Source organism: Eptesicus fuscus, chromosome 5 (assembly GCF_027574615.1).
Source record: "Eptesicus fuscus isolate TK198812 chromosome 5, DD_ASM_mEF_20220401, whole genome shotgun sequence".
Lineage (NCBI taxonomy): Eukaryota > Metazoa > Chordata > Mammalia > Chiroptera > Vespertilionidae > Eptesicus > Eptesicus fuscus.
Window position 1 is genome coordinate 25,139,388 of NC_072477.1, and position 17,085 is coordinate 25,156,472.

At 38.9% G+C, this 17,085-nt stretch overlaps 1 protein-coding gene across 6 annotated transcripts in view; it reads right to left on the reverse strand.

The window, feature by feature from the left end:
- The window catches only part of PCNX1 (pecanex 1), a 156,147-nt gene that overhangs the window by 105,525 nt on the left and 33,537 nt on the right, over positions 1-17,085 (reverse strand). For all 6 annotated transcript variants that reach the window (XM_028141477.2, XM_008138886.3, XM_008138887.3 and 3 more), the window contains exons 3-6: positions 14,002-14,107; positions 11,525-11,570; positions 10,132-10,221; positions 2,508-4,208 (exon numbers count right to left, since the gene is read on the reverse strand). In XM_028141477.2, the coding sequence (XP_027997278.2) occupies positions 2,508-4,208; positions 10,132-10,221; positions 11,525-11,570; positions 14,002-14,107 (1,943 nt within the window). The remainder of the gene's footprint in view (positions 1-2,507; positions 4,209-10,131; positions 10,222-11,524; positions 11,571-14,001; positions 14,108-17,085) is intronic.

The following is a 17,085-nucleotide window of genomic DNA, read 5'->3' on the forward strand; positions in this document are numbered from 1 at the left end:
TAGATTAACTCCTATTTGAGAGTATTTTATTTTAGTACTTTAAAGTACATTTCCTAAATTCCATTACCAATACCATTCAGCTTAAAAATTGGAGAACTCATCAACACCTCGCAATATATTAGGATAAAACTATTTATGGTTTAGGTACAGGCACATGAATGGTAAGCAGCATCCTCTGTTTTGTTGACACAATTCAGGAGTACAGTATGTAAGGTAGAATGGATAGCCCAGAAAATTTTCTCCTAAATTGTCAGAAAGGACTGTTAACAATTAATGCAAAAATAAACAAATTTTTACCAAGTATTGGAGATGCCATGTAATTGTTAAATAATGAGAACCCTCCCACTACCTCCAATTTTCCAAAAAGCCCAAACAATAAAATATGATGAAATCCATCTAAATATAAATCCTCAACACATTTAAGCAGTTTGGTTATGCTCATATTTTTATTCTAAACACAGTGAAGCTCAAATAAAAAAAAGCCCCTACAATGCCTTCCTTTGGCAAACAATGTTTTTTAACAGCCCACAGACTATTACATTTATTCCACCAAGATGCATAAACATTTTTAGTTCAGTATTTTGTTTCTTACTAACAATCAATGGCTTATTTGTGTGAGGTTTTTTTTTTAATGAGTATACAAAAGAAAACAAAAGCTGGAATCTGGAAAAACAAGGGTTCATATTAGTCAAAGATCTGCAATGAGAAACAATTAACATCTTCCATATAACTTTTCCTAAAAAACAGAACACTACAATCAATCCCTTTGAAAAGGAAATGACATTTTAAATACAAAGACATAAAAATTTACTATAGCTCTTTTATGTTTTCTTTTAGTATTTACATTTCAACAATATTTAGAACAGCAATATTTTTCTCTCATAGCACGTTCACTCTTAAAATTTTAATGACAACTTTAAAAATTAAGCTATATTTTAAAACTCATGGTTTCTTGCATGTCATGAACACATCTGATATGATCTGTGTAAGAAATCACTGAAAACAGCTCTGACCGGTTTGGCTCAGTGGACAGAGCAGTGGACAGAGAGTCAGCCTGTAGACTGAAGAGTCCCAGGTTCGATTCCGGTCAAGGGCATGTACCTTGGTTGCGGGCACATCCCCAGTAGGGAGTGTGCAGGAGGCAGCTAACTGATGTTTCTAACTCTCTATCCCTCTCCCTTCTTCTCTGTAAAAAATCAATAAAATATATATTTTTGTAAAAATCATTGAAAATAAATCAGACCTTTTACAAAAAACAGAATGAAATCCATGTCAGATAACCGAGGCATGATTATAATTACTTCAAATATAATTAGTTCTCAATATTTAGGTTTGATGTACTATTTTCTTCCTTAGTTACTAACGATCATTCTTTTTACGTTATTAGAAATTCATCTTTGTTAGAAAATATACCAAAAGAAACAACAGAATGTTTACCACAATATGGACTTTTTAAATACTCTGGGTGAAATTAGAATTCTTTGAGAGAAAAAGTATGTCCTTATATTTCAGAATACTTGTACAAACAAAAAATTGAGCATACCTTTTAATAAGAGACTGACTGTTATTATACCAACAGACCATAAGCTTTAAAACTAAAGATGTGAATAAAAAGAATGGGGGTGGGGATTAAAGAAGTTACAGTGCTGGCAACAGAAGATTTCTTTCTTCTCATTCTAGTCAAGGACCAGACTCCATAATAACCAGAACAGAATAAACAAACTATTCTGGGCAGGAGGAAACAGAAAGAAACAACTCTTAAATAAACAAAATGACCAAAACATACTGATAATATAAAATCACCTATCACATTCTGCACAATTTCCCATAAATCTGACATAAGCTATTATTTTAACCAAAACACTATTACTGTTAACCACAGGGAGCATCATATACCATTAATAGACACTAAAGGCCAATATAAACTACAAATATCAACTTAAACCAAAAGAAAAGTATAAAGTTACAGGAAAAAAAATGTTCTTAATGCCTAAAACTTGAGTATGGAATAATAAAACCAAAGAGACAGACATAAAGGAGGTACAAGGTTTCAAAGTACATAGTCAGAGCTAAAGTAATGTTTGGGGAAAATCTTACATTAACAGGTTACGTGATTTAAGTTCAGTGGCACACAGTATACCATATATAAGAAATAACTAAAAACAGTTTGGTGCCCTAATGAAATTCTACATTTTATTGTTGCTATTGTTCAACAAAGAAGGAAGAGGACCAATTTTTATTATTCCTAATAAAATATTAACAGGTGGCAACTGGCCTATAAACCGTAAATGCCATCAAGAACAAACTGATATATTCAAAGAATGCAACTCAAAAAATACTTTCTTGATGTTCATACCAAAACCTTTTCTAAGATAACCACCTCCTTCTTCAGGAAGAAAGTCTATTTCAATAACATAGTGGAAGGGGAGATATTAACACTAAGTATATTTCAATAGTACTAATAACTGCAGTGACTCTTGGAAAATCTCTTCCTGTAATTTACTTACCTCCACTGACTGCATCTTGTTCTTCACCTTCAGGAAATGCAACTTGGCTTGGCAAGCTATTCCTAGATCGAGTGACCGTCTCTAACTGGGAAGCCCGTCCCAATAAAGATAGCTCATCTAGCACCTCTCCTTCTTTGGCCTCGAGGTCTGATTTTGAAGTGGTTAAGGGTTTTATACTCTCGGGTGCCATTAGCCTATTGGAGTCATTCAAACATGCTACTGTGCTACTGTCCAGACTCAGCACTCGGGCCCGAGTCTTGGCACTATTTGTGCTAGAAGTCCGACGTGTTGTCCGCTTTTTGCCAGTTCCTTCAGGACCCAAATGAGCTTTGTGTGTGTGCTCAGGGTCAGTGCCCTTTTCTTTAGGGACATGTTTAGTCTTGAGAGCACTGTATCTTCCCTCAGGAGACTGACACGAATGAGAAGTGGTGCTAGAAGAGCTATCACTGCTGAACTGGTGAGCAGACTGAACACTCGATGCTCTGCTCAAGTCACTTTGGTCACTAGAGTCCTCATCGTGACAGAATATAGCACTGTGTGGCTTGGTACCAGAAACACCTCGAAAGGAAACATAGTCCCTATGCCGACTTGAATCAAAACTGCTGGCCCGTTTTTTCCCTGTCCGTCTCCTGCCTGACTTATGGGCAGAGGCCGTCCGGTGGATTAAGCTGGACGATTTAGGTCTTACATCCCCTTCCTTTTGCTTTCCACCGTCTTTCGCAACTTTGGAGTCCACGGGAACAGCAGACTTATCACTCTGCTCCTCCTTGTCGTCGGCAGTTTTCCCCAGGGGCCCGTCCCCCTGAGAAGTGAATTCATTTGCATGGGGGTTTTTATTGGCTTCTTCCGATGCAGAGGGGCTGAGACCTCTCTGGTTGTGCACATCATCAGAGGTATTCGGATCTTTGGCCTCTTGAACCTCATTGTGTGTACTCACTTCCAAGGCAGTCTTTTCACTACTAGTCCTTTTGTCACTGGAACAGCTCCTCTTATCCTCTGGTTCAGCACAGCATTCTTTTCTCCTCCCACTTTTCTTCCCCACTTTAGGAGACTCCTCGTGCTCTGACAAGAGGCTCTCTATGTGAGTTGAGCTAGTCTGTTCACTTTTATAGCTGCTGACAGTGCTGTTGGTGTCCCGGTCCGTCCCACTGCAATAGCTCTCTGTTGACCCACTGCTCCGTGTGCTCAGGCTCCTCAAGCTGTCCATGCTTTTGTCTGCTTTCAAAGGTTTGCTCTTCCCACTTTTTGTAGGTGGCTGAGAATGACTGTTTTTCAGCTCACCAACAAGCTGAAATTCCCCAGATAAACGAGAATTTTCCACCAAGGATTCTTTGGATCCAGAATGAGGTTTGGAAGATTCTAACTCACTCACTGGATCTAACCCACGTCTTTGCTGATACAGAGGGAAGTCATTCAGTGAAGTATCTGGAAAAGCCACAGCAGAGCTGGAGGTCCGTGGTACACCTCGTGGCCGGTGATCTTTCCTGTAAGAGTGTGAATGTAAAGGGACGAGAGAAGCTACTTCTGTGTCACAGGCGCTGGACAGAGACTGATCGACGTGGTGGTGGCTGTGACTCGGCAGGCTCACTTTGTCGCTGCAGTCCCTCGGCAAGTCCTGTCCACAAGAGGATAAGGAAGGCTGAATGGAGATGAAGGAATCATTGGAGACCAGACGGAAGAGCTTCCGATCAGTTGCCAAATCTGTTTCAAACACATTTGGAAATGTTAACACAAATTCATGATCTACTTTTCTACTGTTTAACAATGGAAAGAATTCACAGCATACAGTTAATCAAGTATAAACAATTACTCTAGTAATTCACTAAAGGCCAGTCATTCCAAAGAGGCGGTTTCTGTTTCACAGCTGCACAAAGAAAGCATTCTATAATGAAATGAACTAATATCCTCAGAAAAGATCCTATAAATTATCAACAAAATCTAAGAGGCAACAGCCCGATCCATGTGGTTCAGTAGTTGAGCGTCGGCCTATGAACCAGGAGGTCACAGTTGGATTCCTAGTCAGGGCACATGCCTGGGTTGCGGGCATGATCCCCAATGGGGGACATGCAGGAGGCAGTTAATCAATGATTCTTTCTCATGACTGATATTTCTCTCTTTTTCCCATTCCCTTCCTCTTTGAAATCAATAAGTATACATACTTTTTTTTTTTTAAATAAAGAGGCAACAAAATACTATATTTAAAATGGACCGAGATGTTTATGTGAGTCCTGTCTCTAACTTACTAACTGGGTAACCCTGGATTACCTCTCTAAGCCTCTGCTTTCTCACTTGTAAAATGCATTATCAATCTTACCAGCAGTACCACTGACCAACTGAGATATGACATACATTGCTTAGCACGGTGTCTGACACAATTAACAGTAGCTATCATTATTTTATCTCATTAACATATCACAAAAATATTTTTAAAAAACTATAATGATTAAAAAAACAAATCAATGAAAACCTAGTCATCAGAAACAGAAAATAAAAATAAAAATTAAAAGGCTGACCAATGCCAAACTAGATATAAGAAGATATCTTGCCCTAGTCGGTTTGGCTCAGTGGGTAGAGCGTCAGCCTTCGGACTGAAGGGTCCCAGGTTCGATTCCGTCCAAGGGCACATGTCCGGGTTATGGGCTTGATCCCCAGTACAGGGCATGCAAGAGGCAGCCGATTGGTGGTTCTCTCTCATCACTGATGTTTCTATCTCTCTCTCTCCCTCTCCCTTCCTCTCTGAAATCGATAAGGAAATACAGATTTTTTAAAAAACAGCCAAGGGAAAAGAAAAAAAAGAGGATATGTTGATGTTCATAATGATTGAAAAGATTAAAACAATTATGAGGCGAAATCCTGCATCTCCTTGCTTCATCGTTGATGCAACAATTACAAAATGCCTCATGAAAAAATATATATCCCCTTATGAGACTATTCCTTTAACCTTTCATTTAGGGAAGTGATTAGTGATTAGTGACTTAAGTTACCATATATATTATGTATGCAAATATAAATAAATCCATCTACCTACCTACACTGTAATTTATATTGAAATATGGCTTGACAACCAAACTGCACAATAGCTAATTTTCAATACACTTTTAAAAAAATATATATTTTATTGATTTTTTTACAGAGAGGAAGGGAGAGGGATAGAGCGTCAGAAACATTGATGAGAAAGAAACATCGATCAGCTGCCTCCTGCACATACTGGGGATGTGCCCGCAACCAAGGTACATGCCCTTGACCGGAATCGAACCTGGGACCCTTCAGTCCATAGGCTGACGCTATATCCACTGAGCCAAACTGGTTAGGGCTTCACACTTTTGACATACAAAAATGATTGAGTCTCCTGTTAGTTCAATAAAGAGAAAAATTATTCTTATGTGTCATAACTGCATAGACAAACTATAATACTAGATCCTTTAGTAAGTCAACTTCTTCCAGTAGAATCTTAACAATAAAGGCACAAAAAATTTCCCCTAAGATTAATATATAATAAGAATAAATTGTTAGAAATGTTAAGTGTCCCCCTCACATTGATGTTTCTGTCTTTCCCTCTCTCTTCCAAGCTCTGTAAAAATCAATGGAAACATATCCTCAGGTGAGGATAAAAAAAAAAAAAAAAGAAAGGAAGGAAGGAAGAAATGTCATATCCTGTGAAAGACACATCTTGAAAATGCCTAAAGAAAGTTGTCATTTTTTTCGTGGTGAAGGGACTGGAGTCAGTGTTGATGAAAACACCTTGGCGGCTGCGGTGGCCAGCAGTGGCAGCAGCAGCGGGGTGATGGGGCTGGCGCCTTCCCCTGATCAGCCCAGTCACCTCCCGCAGAGGGAGGCCAGACTATGGCTTAGGCCCACTCCCCACAGGCCATTAGTAGGACATCCCCTGAGGACTCCCAGTCTGTGAGAGGGGGCAGGCTGGGCTGAGGGATCCTCCCCCCCCCCCCCCCCCAGTGCACAAATTTCGTGCACTGGGTCCCTAGTCAATTATAAAAACACACACCAAGCTGTTATTTCTCCTACCTATTCTAACAAAATCCAAATCTTCCCTTTATCCTCACTTTTCCTCTAGCACCTGGTATTTTTGATCCCCTTTACAAAAGAGTAGTCTATATTAACTGTTTTCAATTTCTTCTCCTCTAATTCTCTCTTACATGTATTCCAATCCCACTCATTAAGATGCTTATCGAAGTTGCCAACAACACTGCTAAATTCAATGGTCAAGTCTCAGCTGCTTATTAGCAACATCTGACCAAGTTGATCATGATCCCTTTCCCTGCAACACTGGACACAACACTGCTGGTTTTCCTTCTACCTCACCAGTTGTTATGCTCAGCCTCCTGGTCTTACTAAGCTGAAGTGGTTCAGAGCTCAATCCTTGGAACTTGCATTTTTCTATCCGTAATCTCTCTTTTCTATAGAAAACTCATTCATTTTCCTGGCCCCATGATAATAAAATTCAGAAATACCTGTAACTAGTTCTTCTACCCAGCCCCCTACTCTTATGGGGATGGACTAAATAAAGTTCTGATCTTGAGTCGGGAAGACGTGAATGAGGCTGGAGAGGGCAATCTCTCCTTAGAAGTGAAAAAGAAGAGTGCACCTTTCCACATGCTCAGTTTTCTCCTAATTACCCTGAATCACGCTGATAAAACAAGTGCCAGCTAATTAACTAACCAACTAACGAAAGGTCAATGTCCTGTAAATCCAAACCACCCAGAGTAACCAAAGAGCCTCAACTGATACTTAAGCCAGAATGAATAATTGCCACTAGGTGGTGCCAAATCGTAGCCAAGACTAACAGATTTGGAACAGGGAGCCAGGCCACCTAACTCCAAGCTGGCCAACCATGCAGGCTTGCTTTGTTATGAACTTCATAATAACACAACCTTACAGTTGACATGATGAAACTTTTTGGTATTTATACACTGAAAACTCCCAATTTCATAACCTGAACCCAGACTTCTTACCTGATATCCAGACCTATCTAATTATCTATTAACTAGAGGCCTGGTGCACGAAATTCATACACTTGGGGTGGGGGCGGTCCCTCAGCCTGGCCTGTGCCATCTAGCAGTTGGACATCCTTAGTGCTGCTGCAGAGGCGGGAGAGGCTCCCGCCACCGACACTGCACTCGCCAGCCATGAGCCCAGCTTCTGGCTGAGCGGTGCTCCCCCTGTGGGAGTGCACTGACCACCAGGGGGCAGCTCCTGCATTGAGCATCTGCCCTCTGGTGGTCAGTGCGCATCATAGTGACCGGATGTTCCGCCATTTGGTCTATTTGCATATTAGCCTTTTATTATATAGGATTACTGCTGCTTAGAGGTCTAACAGCATCTCATACCTGATACGCCTAAAACTGAACTCCCTATCTCATCCTCCTGCTCCCTCCTCTCCCAGTACTGTAAGTGATTTATTCCCAGTACTTAAATTAGTGCTGAGTATGTAATAAATACTAGATATCTGTTACATTTAAACTATGTGGGAAAATGTTATACGATAAAAGCAAGTGATAAACCTACATGAAAGGAAAATAGTATAGCATTAAAAACATAATTCAAAACTAGATTGCCACTTTGTAGCTGTGTGATTTTGGTGCAAGTTTCTTGTAACCTCTCTAAGCTATGATAAGTTCATCTGTCCAGTGAGAATGAAAGTATTAACATTAAATGCTTAAAGATGAAATGGGTGAATGCGTATAAAGCAGAAGTGGGGAACTTTTGCTGCCAAGGGCCATTTTGATATTTATAACATCATTCACAGGCCATACAAAATTAACAACTTAAAAATTAGCTTACTATTTGGTTAAACATTTAATTAACTCACCCCTAATGCTTGGCAGGACCAGACCAAATGATCTCTTGGGCCTTATCTGGCTCTTGGGCCAGATGTTCCCCATACCTAATAAAGGCTGAAAAGAAGACCTAAACCAGGGGTTAACAAACGAAGGCCTGTAGGAGTCAGGTGATACAGCCATGCCCACTCATTTATGTGTTATTTATGTCCTCTTTCACTCCACAATGCAGAGTTCAGTAGTTACAAGAGAGACCATATAACATACAAAACGATCTGACCGTTTATAGAAAAAGTTTACTGACCCCTAATCTAGATAACAACTTGTTAGTGATGTTAGACATCATTATTTTAGTCATTATGTATATGCAAGGGTATGTTTGTGTATATATAATTCCTAAGCTGCCACACTACAAAATTCTTTCTTCCCAGATAGAAAATAAAAAGACATATGACCCTTAAATGCACTAGCCCTTGTATGATACCTGGTTTTTAAGACATTCTGGTAATTAAATATTATAAAAAGGGATACTGTAATTCTCAAATGGATCAATTCACCTTTACTTTTTGAGAAAATAGTTTCTACATAATACAATATGTTCAAGAGTATTTTTTGGCAGGGAGGAGTAGTTAGCAGGGGTAGCCCACAAAAACAAATAAACAATGATGTGGTACTATAATTCTAAAACAGCAGGATTACAGAGATAAACTTAAAATTCCAAGTACCAGAAACAAAATATAGTTGTAGAAACTGGACCTGTATTAATGGTAAAATGTCATAACTTCGTGATCTATTTGTAATTTCATAAATAAGTTTCATAATTAAATACAGGAAATTTATCAGCCTGTCTACCTACCCGCCCCCCGCCCCCCGCCCCCCCAGGCTAATAATAACAACAGGCTAGAAATAGACAATTTTATGTCTCACTGATTATAACCTGGAATAATCTCCACTTAAAATTCAGGATGACACATCCATCCTTTCATGTTTGAAAATTAAAAATCAAACATAGAAATGTGGCAGTTTTTTTTAAAAAAGAAAAACTCCAAGAAAATCCAAAATATTCATTTATAATTGAGTTGAATAAGGAGGGGGAAAAAATCACTTGAAGCCAAAATTTCTATTAAAAATATGCTAGAGGAGGCAGGCACCATGCTGGAGGCAAACATAGTTTCTCAGAAACTCCAACAGCAAGTTATTTCTCCATTAAAACATATTGTTGAACAAGATATGAAGCAGCTGGCATTTAGAGGTCACACTGAATGGAAAAATAACAGTTTTATATACTAGGTTATCATTAAGCTAGGCAAGATGCTCTGACCAACTAAAGGAATAGCAGATTCTTATCTCTCATCTCATATTCACTCTAGGGCCGTGGTCAGCAAACTGCGGCTCGCGAGCCACATGCAGCTCTTTGGTCCCTTGAGTGTGGCTCTTCCACAAAATATCATGGCCTGGGCGAGTCTATTTTGAAGAAGTGGAATTAGAAGAAGTTTAAAAAATTTGGCTCTCAAAATAAATTTCAATCGTTGTACTACTGATATTTGGCTCTGTTGACTAATGAGTTTGCCGACCACTGCTCTAGGGCATATGTTCATAAAACTTGTCTCTTCATGTTTAGTTGGCAGAACATGTATAACTAAATTCCAGAAAGCTAAAAGTACTTACAGCACTCTGTTTTATTATCCTATTAAATAATTTTATTTTAAAGTTTCTTTTAAAAACAATTAATAAATTGTTATAAAGTTCTGCCAAAATGTGAGCAGTATATTCTACAAACTCACCCTGATCCACACAATATATGTCACTGTGAGATATAATGTTCTTACCTTGTTCTTCACTTCCTTCCTTACAAAGACTAGAGCTCTGGCCCAGACTTAAACTGATGTCATCAGAAGTCTTAGCAGTGTCTGTTTCTCCTACAAAGTTAAGAGAAACATGTGAAGTTATTATATTAAAAGTAACGACTGTACACTGGCATAGCAAGAAAGGACATCAAGGAGTACAATAGATATCTACTATACTAGTTCACTATATGCCGTGTCAGTATTCTCTAGCTACAAAAGAAGTAGACTATCAGCCGAAACCGGTTTGGCTCAGTGGATAGAGTGTCGACCTGCGGACTCAAGGGTCCCAGGTTCGATTCCGGTAAGGGCATGTACCTTGGTTGCGGGCACTCCCCAGTAGGGGGTGTGCAAGAGGCAGCTGATCGATGTTTCTAACTATCCCTCTCTTCCTCTCTGTAAAAAATAATAAAATATATTTTAAAAAAAAGAAAAAAAAAAAGAAGTAGACAATCAGACCACATAATTATTCTAAGAGCACTAAAAACCAAATAATATGGAAAGCTTTATATTGTTAGCTAATAAAACTATTTCTTTAAAAAGAAGTTTTGTTTTGTTTTTAATGAAAATTGAACTTGAAACAACATAAATTTCCCAGGGCAAATTAGTAAGCTAAAAAATTGTAAGATTAAAATAATATAAATGTATTTGAAATCCTATATAATAAAAGCCTAACATGCAAATCAACCGAACAGCGGAATGACCGGTCGCTATGACACGCACTGACCACCAGGGGGCAGATGCTCAACGCAGGAGCTGTCCCCTGGTAGTCAGTGCGCTCCCACAGGGGGAGCGCTGCTCAGCCAGAAGCTGGGCTCCCAGCTAGCAAGCAGAGAGACAGTGGCAGGAGCCTCTCCGCCTCTGCTGCAGGCAGGTGATAAGCAGCAAGGGGTTCCAGACTGTGAGAGGGTGCAGGCCGGGCTGAGGGACCCCCACCCCCGCCCCAGTGCACGGATCTTGTGCACCGGGCCTCTAGTAAATGTATAAAATAAAAGGCATATTATCAGATATATAGAAAAACATTTTCCCTTTCTTACTGCACCCAATTTAAACGTTTCACATTAAATTACTCCGTTTTCCATGAAACTCACTAAAACCCACAAAAGTATTTTCCCTCAAGGTGAGGAAGTTTAATAGAACAAAATTTATAATTAATGCAATGTCATGCAAATGGTCAAATACTTTTGTGAAATTTGAATGATGAAAAGGGAACACAATTTAAATCAAGTAACCTTTACTGTAAGATACATAATTTTATCTACAAAATAATTTCAAGAACAATTTTATTACATGTGAATATAAAATGCTCAGTTATCTTTATTACAACCAAAAATGAAATGGAAAATCAGAGACAACTTTCAAGTTAGATCATGTCTACCTTTAATAGTTGTTGCTGTTCCAAGACGAGAGGAACCAGATCCAATCTGAAAAATGGCATGAAACAAGTAAAACTAATTAAAATGGTAGTTCTTCGTCATTATCAAAATACACTAGCAAGATCATCAAGCAAAATTATTATCAAAACATATAATCAACCACTTTTATCAGTATTAAAAGATACCATTTAGGCATTTCACATCAGAGTCACAGGCCTGTTTGCTGTAGCACATACTGTGTGTACATTACAGGTGTGCTGGGACACTGAATCCCTGAGTCCCTCTGTATGCTCAGGATTCATGGAACCCCGCAGGGTAGGATGCCTCCAACCTCAAGCAATCTATGCCATATAATTATTATTATTATTTTTTAATCCTCACCCAAGAAGTCAGGATATTTTTCCATTGATGTTTTTGAGAGATTGAAAAGAAGGGGGGGAGGGGAGAGACGGAGAGAGAGGGAAACATCGATGTGAGAGAGACACATAGACTGGTTGCCTCCAACATGAGCCCTGACCTGGGATAGGGATTGAACCTGCAACCCAGGTATGTGCCTTTGACTGGGAATTGAACCCAAGACCCTCCAGTGCGTAGGCCGATGCTCTAACGGAGACATGCCAGCCAGGGCCAATTATCATTTTTTATATTGCATCATGATATGTTCATGTTATAAACAAAAGCAAAATTAGGTAGTGAGTCTATGTGAAATAAATTCAGACTGATCAGGACATACAAAGGGAAGATTTGGAGGACAAAACAATATATCCCAAAAAGAGCAATCTAAATCTTCAACTGTCAAACTGTTAAATCAATATGTACTTTCCTCGGTTCCAGACAAAAAGTAAGTACTTCTTTGTATATTGCTGTAACATATTTTAAAAGAATTAAAAATTAAGACATCTATGAAAAATGAATTTTTAGCACAAACTATAGCACAAACAGAAAACTAAAATCTACTGAACTTTTAATGCTTATATTAAAGATGGTATAACACTTCCCTAAAATTTCACAACCATCCTTTATTATACTACTATAAAAATTATGTAAACAAATACCACAAATTCCATAAACACCTTGAGGAAATAAAATATAACAACATGACAATTACTAAATCAACAAGTCTCAGTAACTCTCTAATCTGTTTTCAAGGGAGTCAAGAAGAAAATACTCAAGCAAATTTAACATCTTATCTAATTAAAGAAGTAATATGCAAATTGACCATCACTCCAACACACAAGATGGCTGCCCCCATGTGGACACAAGATGGCGGCAGGGGAGGGCAGTTAGGGGTGACCAGGCCAGCAGGGGAGGGCAGTTATGGGTGACCAGGCCAGCAAGGGAGGGCAGTTGGGGGCGACCAGGCCGGCAGGTGAGGGCAGTTAGGGGCGACCAGGCCGGCAAGTGAGGGCAGTTAGGGGCGACCAGGCCGGCAGGGGAGGGCAGTTAGGGGCGACCAGGCTGGCAGGGGAGGGCAGTTGGGGACGACCAGGCCGGCAGGGGAGGGCAATTAGGGGTGACGAGGACGGCAGGGGAGGGCAGTTGGGGGGGACCAGGCCTGCAGGGAGGACAGTTGTGGGGGACCAGGCCTGCAGTTGGGGGGGACCAGGCTGGCAGGGGAGGGCAGTTAGGGGTAATCGGGCCGGCAGGGGAGCAGTTAGGCGGTGATCAGGCTGGCAGAGGAGTGGTTAGGGGGTGATCAGGCTGGCAGACAGAAGCGGTTAGGGGCAATCAGGCAGGCAGGCAGGCAGGCAAGCAGTTGGGAGCCAGCAGTCCTGGATTGAGAGAGGGATGTTTCAGATTGGAGAGGGTGCAGGCTGGGCTGAGCGACACAGACAGAGACAGACACACACACACACACACACACACACACACACACACCCATGCACGAATTTCGTGCACCAGGTCTCTAGTCTTAGAATAAAATTAAAAACATTCAAATAATATTTTGTATTTTACTAAATCTTTCCTTTCATTGATTCAACTGAACAGAAGTATACAATAAAAAATAAACTCAAAATATAAGTTAATACTGACTTTGAAGGAGCATGAGGGACTTTCTTCATCTGGATGGCAATTAAATATATACTGTATATGTGTGTGTGTGTGTGTGTGTGTGTGTGTGTGTGTGTGTAAAATTCCACTTAAGATATGTATACTATATAAAAGTTATATGGCAGTGAATGATAAGTAAAAATATGCATACATAAACATGTTAAAACTACTAATAAATTCTTGATATAGCCAATAAAAATGAACTTTGCAATATATTTAACTGTTGATTAAACTGTATGCTCAGCAAAAAAAATGTACTTACTGTGAAAACTCAGTTAAAAATAATATCAATAAAAGTTCTTAATAAATAATCAAAAAATTATTAATCAGCAAGATAAACACCAAATGACTATTACAGACAGGAGAACTTCTGAGACCAACATCAGGAATAGAAAAAAAAGCAAAATAAAATCACACAGGTTTCTACCTGGTTGCTTGGGTCTAGGCCAGCATAAGAATTTCTTGAACTGCAACCAACTGGTGGTGTGGCCTCTCGAATGAACTCGGACATTTCAATACCTCCACCAGGATCACTGTGGGAAAGAATGAGAAAAAGAGAGTAACTGCCATTATTCCACCACCAATGGCTTTCTTTTTATTATTTTTTCTATAAAACTTAGAGGTTCTGGTTTTTAATAGAGCAAATGGCAAAAAAGGAATGATCATTCTTCATTTATAAGTCTAATAATTTGAACTATTTTATAAACACATCACTCCTTGAAAATACTTAAAAACACTCTCTCAAATTGTCTACACTCAATCAACATTAGAAACTGACCTTAATTACAATTATAATAGGCACACCAAACAGGGTACATATTTTGTGATGTGTGTCATATAAACACTAGCAAAGAAATGATTCACCTTTTCTTTCCTAAGAGCAAAGAGAAATCGGCCATTGTAAACACAGCAAGTAATGAGATCTTACACCACTCTCAGGACCAGTCTGAGCTGTGCGACACAATGATGGGCATGCAAAAGAACAGTCATCCTGGTCAAGCAACTTGTATCTGTTTGTTTTTTAAGTTAACAGCACTTAACTGGGATACTAACTTGTTTTATACAACTGGAAACCTAAAATTGTGTGTAGGAGTTAGGAGTTAGAAGGCTTAAGTTAAATAAAATGATACTCACTATATAGTAACAACAGGTATTAGATAACAGAGGGGAAAGTTCTAGATTCAAAAAACTGGGGAGGTCCCCATATAGTCCTTAAAGATAATGGGATCCCCAAATTAGGAAAAGCAATCACACCGATTTTTAAAAAATGTATAAAGTTCCTTAGGAACACAACTTTTAGAACAACTCGGGCCTACAATTTATCATAATCTTATTTTTTGCCCAAAGTTTTTTATTTATTCTATCTGGCATATACAGAGTTAAGTACTCAATAAATTTTTTTAGCTATTATTATCAAGGATAAAAGTCTGGGATATATGCTAGGCGTTATAGTGGTTATAAACTATTTTGCCATCCAACACTTAATTCAGCCTTTTCGTTAACAAAACAAACAAAAAAGCAACCCAAAATTCTTCTGGTGAACCACCTCATCCCAAACTCTCATATGGCTTTGGGTGAGGCTGACCCATCCTCAGTGAGTTCTACTAACCAAAGTCAATCAGCAGGTCCTATTCTCTTGGTGATAGAGCAGTTCTAGAATAAGCACATGCATGACCCAACTCAAGCTAGCCTGAATCAGGCCAGGAGTGTTCTATTGTTGAGAAAAGACATTTATCTCTCTCTGCTAGTCTTAATGTAGCTGCTCTTTTTCTTTTTTACAACTACAAGGGGAGAGCCTGTCTAAAAAGCCAATGAAAAGAAAAGGTCACAGCCTGGTGAAGGGAACAGGACCACAAAGTGATTATTTAAAACCACCCCTTGAAATCACACATTTGAAGACATCCTTTACATATAGATTTTTCAGTAATGTGAGCCATAATTCCCATAGCCTGTTTGCGTGGGGTATTCTGACAGCTGCCATCAAAAGATATGGGCAAAATATAATTTGCTTATAAGTGTTGCTTCCACTTAAGTATTTATCACGATATCATATTTAGTATTTTTATTAATGGTTTCATAACTATCAGATGCCTATTGCTTAAGGGTTCCTAACTCTAGGCCACCAACTAGAGTTAGGTAATATTCAATGAGGAAAATTAGCTTTCTAACTTGCTATCCATTTATAAAAATAAAGCATATTGGAAATCATTTACAAATCTGATGACCAATTCAGCATACAAATGTCTATGTGTGAGAAAAGGGGAACGTGCTCAAGTTTGTTAGTTGTTTGGTGTTAACTCATACAACACATACAGGCCAGGATGAGGAATATTTTTCTAATTTGGTAAGACCTTAAGTGAGTATATAGAGACAGCTATTACTATACTGAACTAGTGATGAGTAATATCCAGCAACATTACTCTATCTCCACTGGAATGCATTCTCTAAGTCAGATTCCATGAAAATCAGAAGATGGAAGGCAAGGTAAAGACTAAGGAAAAAAATATACAACACCAGAGAAAGGAAAGAGAGCCCTCATCTTGCCTAGTTTATATACGTCAACTTTACTGATATATAAATTACGGATCATCCATTTAAACTCTGCAATTCAACTGCTTTTAGTATATTCCTAAAGTTGTGCAACCATCACCACAGTTAATGTTAGAATATTTTTATTCTCCAAAACAAACCCCTTTAGCTTTTACCACCCTCCCCCATTCCCATCCTGCCAAGGCCTAAGTAGCCACGAATCTACTTTCTGTCACTATAGATGCCTATTATGGACATTTCATATAAATGGAATCATATATTATGTGGTCACTTGTGACTGGCTTCTTTCACTTAGCATGTTTTCCAGGCTCACCCATATTGGAGCATGTATCACCATTTTATACCTTTTTATGGCCTAATAATATTCCATTTAATGAATAAAACACATTTTGCTTATTTAGTCATCAGTTGATAATCTTGCCTAGTTTTTTGTTGTTTATTTAAGGTTGTTGATTTTTATTGATTTTAGAAAGAGAGGAAGGGAGAGGGGGGAGAGAGACAGAGAGAGAAACATTAATGTGAGAGAGAAACATCTACTGGCTGCCTCCTGCACATCCTGAAACCTGGGCAGGTGCCTTGGGCAGGAATGGAGCTGGAGACCTTTTGGTGCAATGAGCCACATGGGCCAGGGCAATCTTGCCTAGTTTTATACATTATTTTTGACAGCAAGTCCAAATGATTATAATCTGAATGTAATATTATTAATTAAAATAAAAGCAAATATTTACTAAGTAGTACATTCCAGTCATGGGAACATGTGCTCTATTTGCATTTTCTCATGAAGTATTCTCTTAAAACCTATGATTTAACAGATGAAAAAACTAAAAACCAGAGGGTGAAAAAACTTGGCTAGCATCTCAGAGGAGCAAACAACATACACTGGTATGCGGAGTTCAAGTGGGAAGGGAGGATAAAAATAACACTTGCACAGCACTCTACAATGTGTTATATCTGTTTTTTG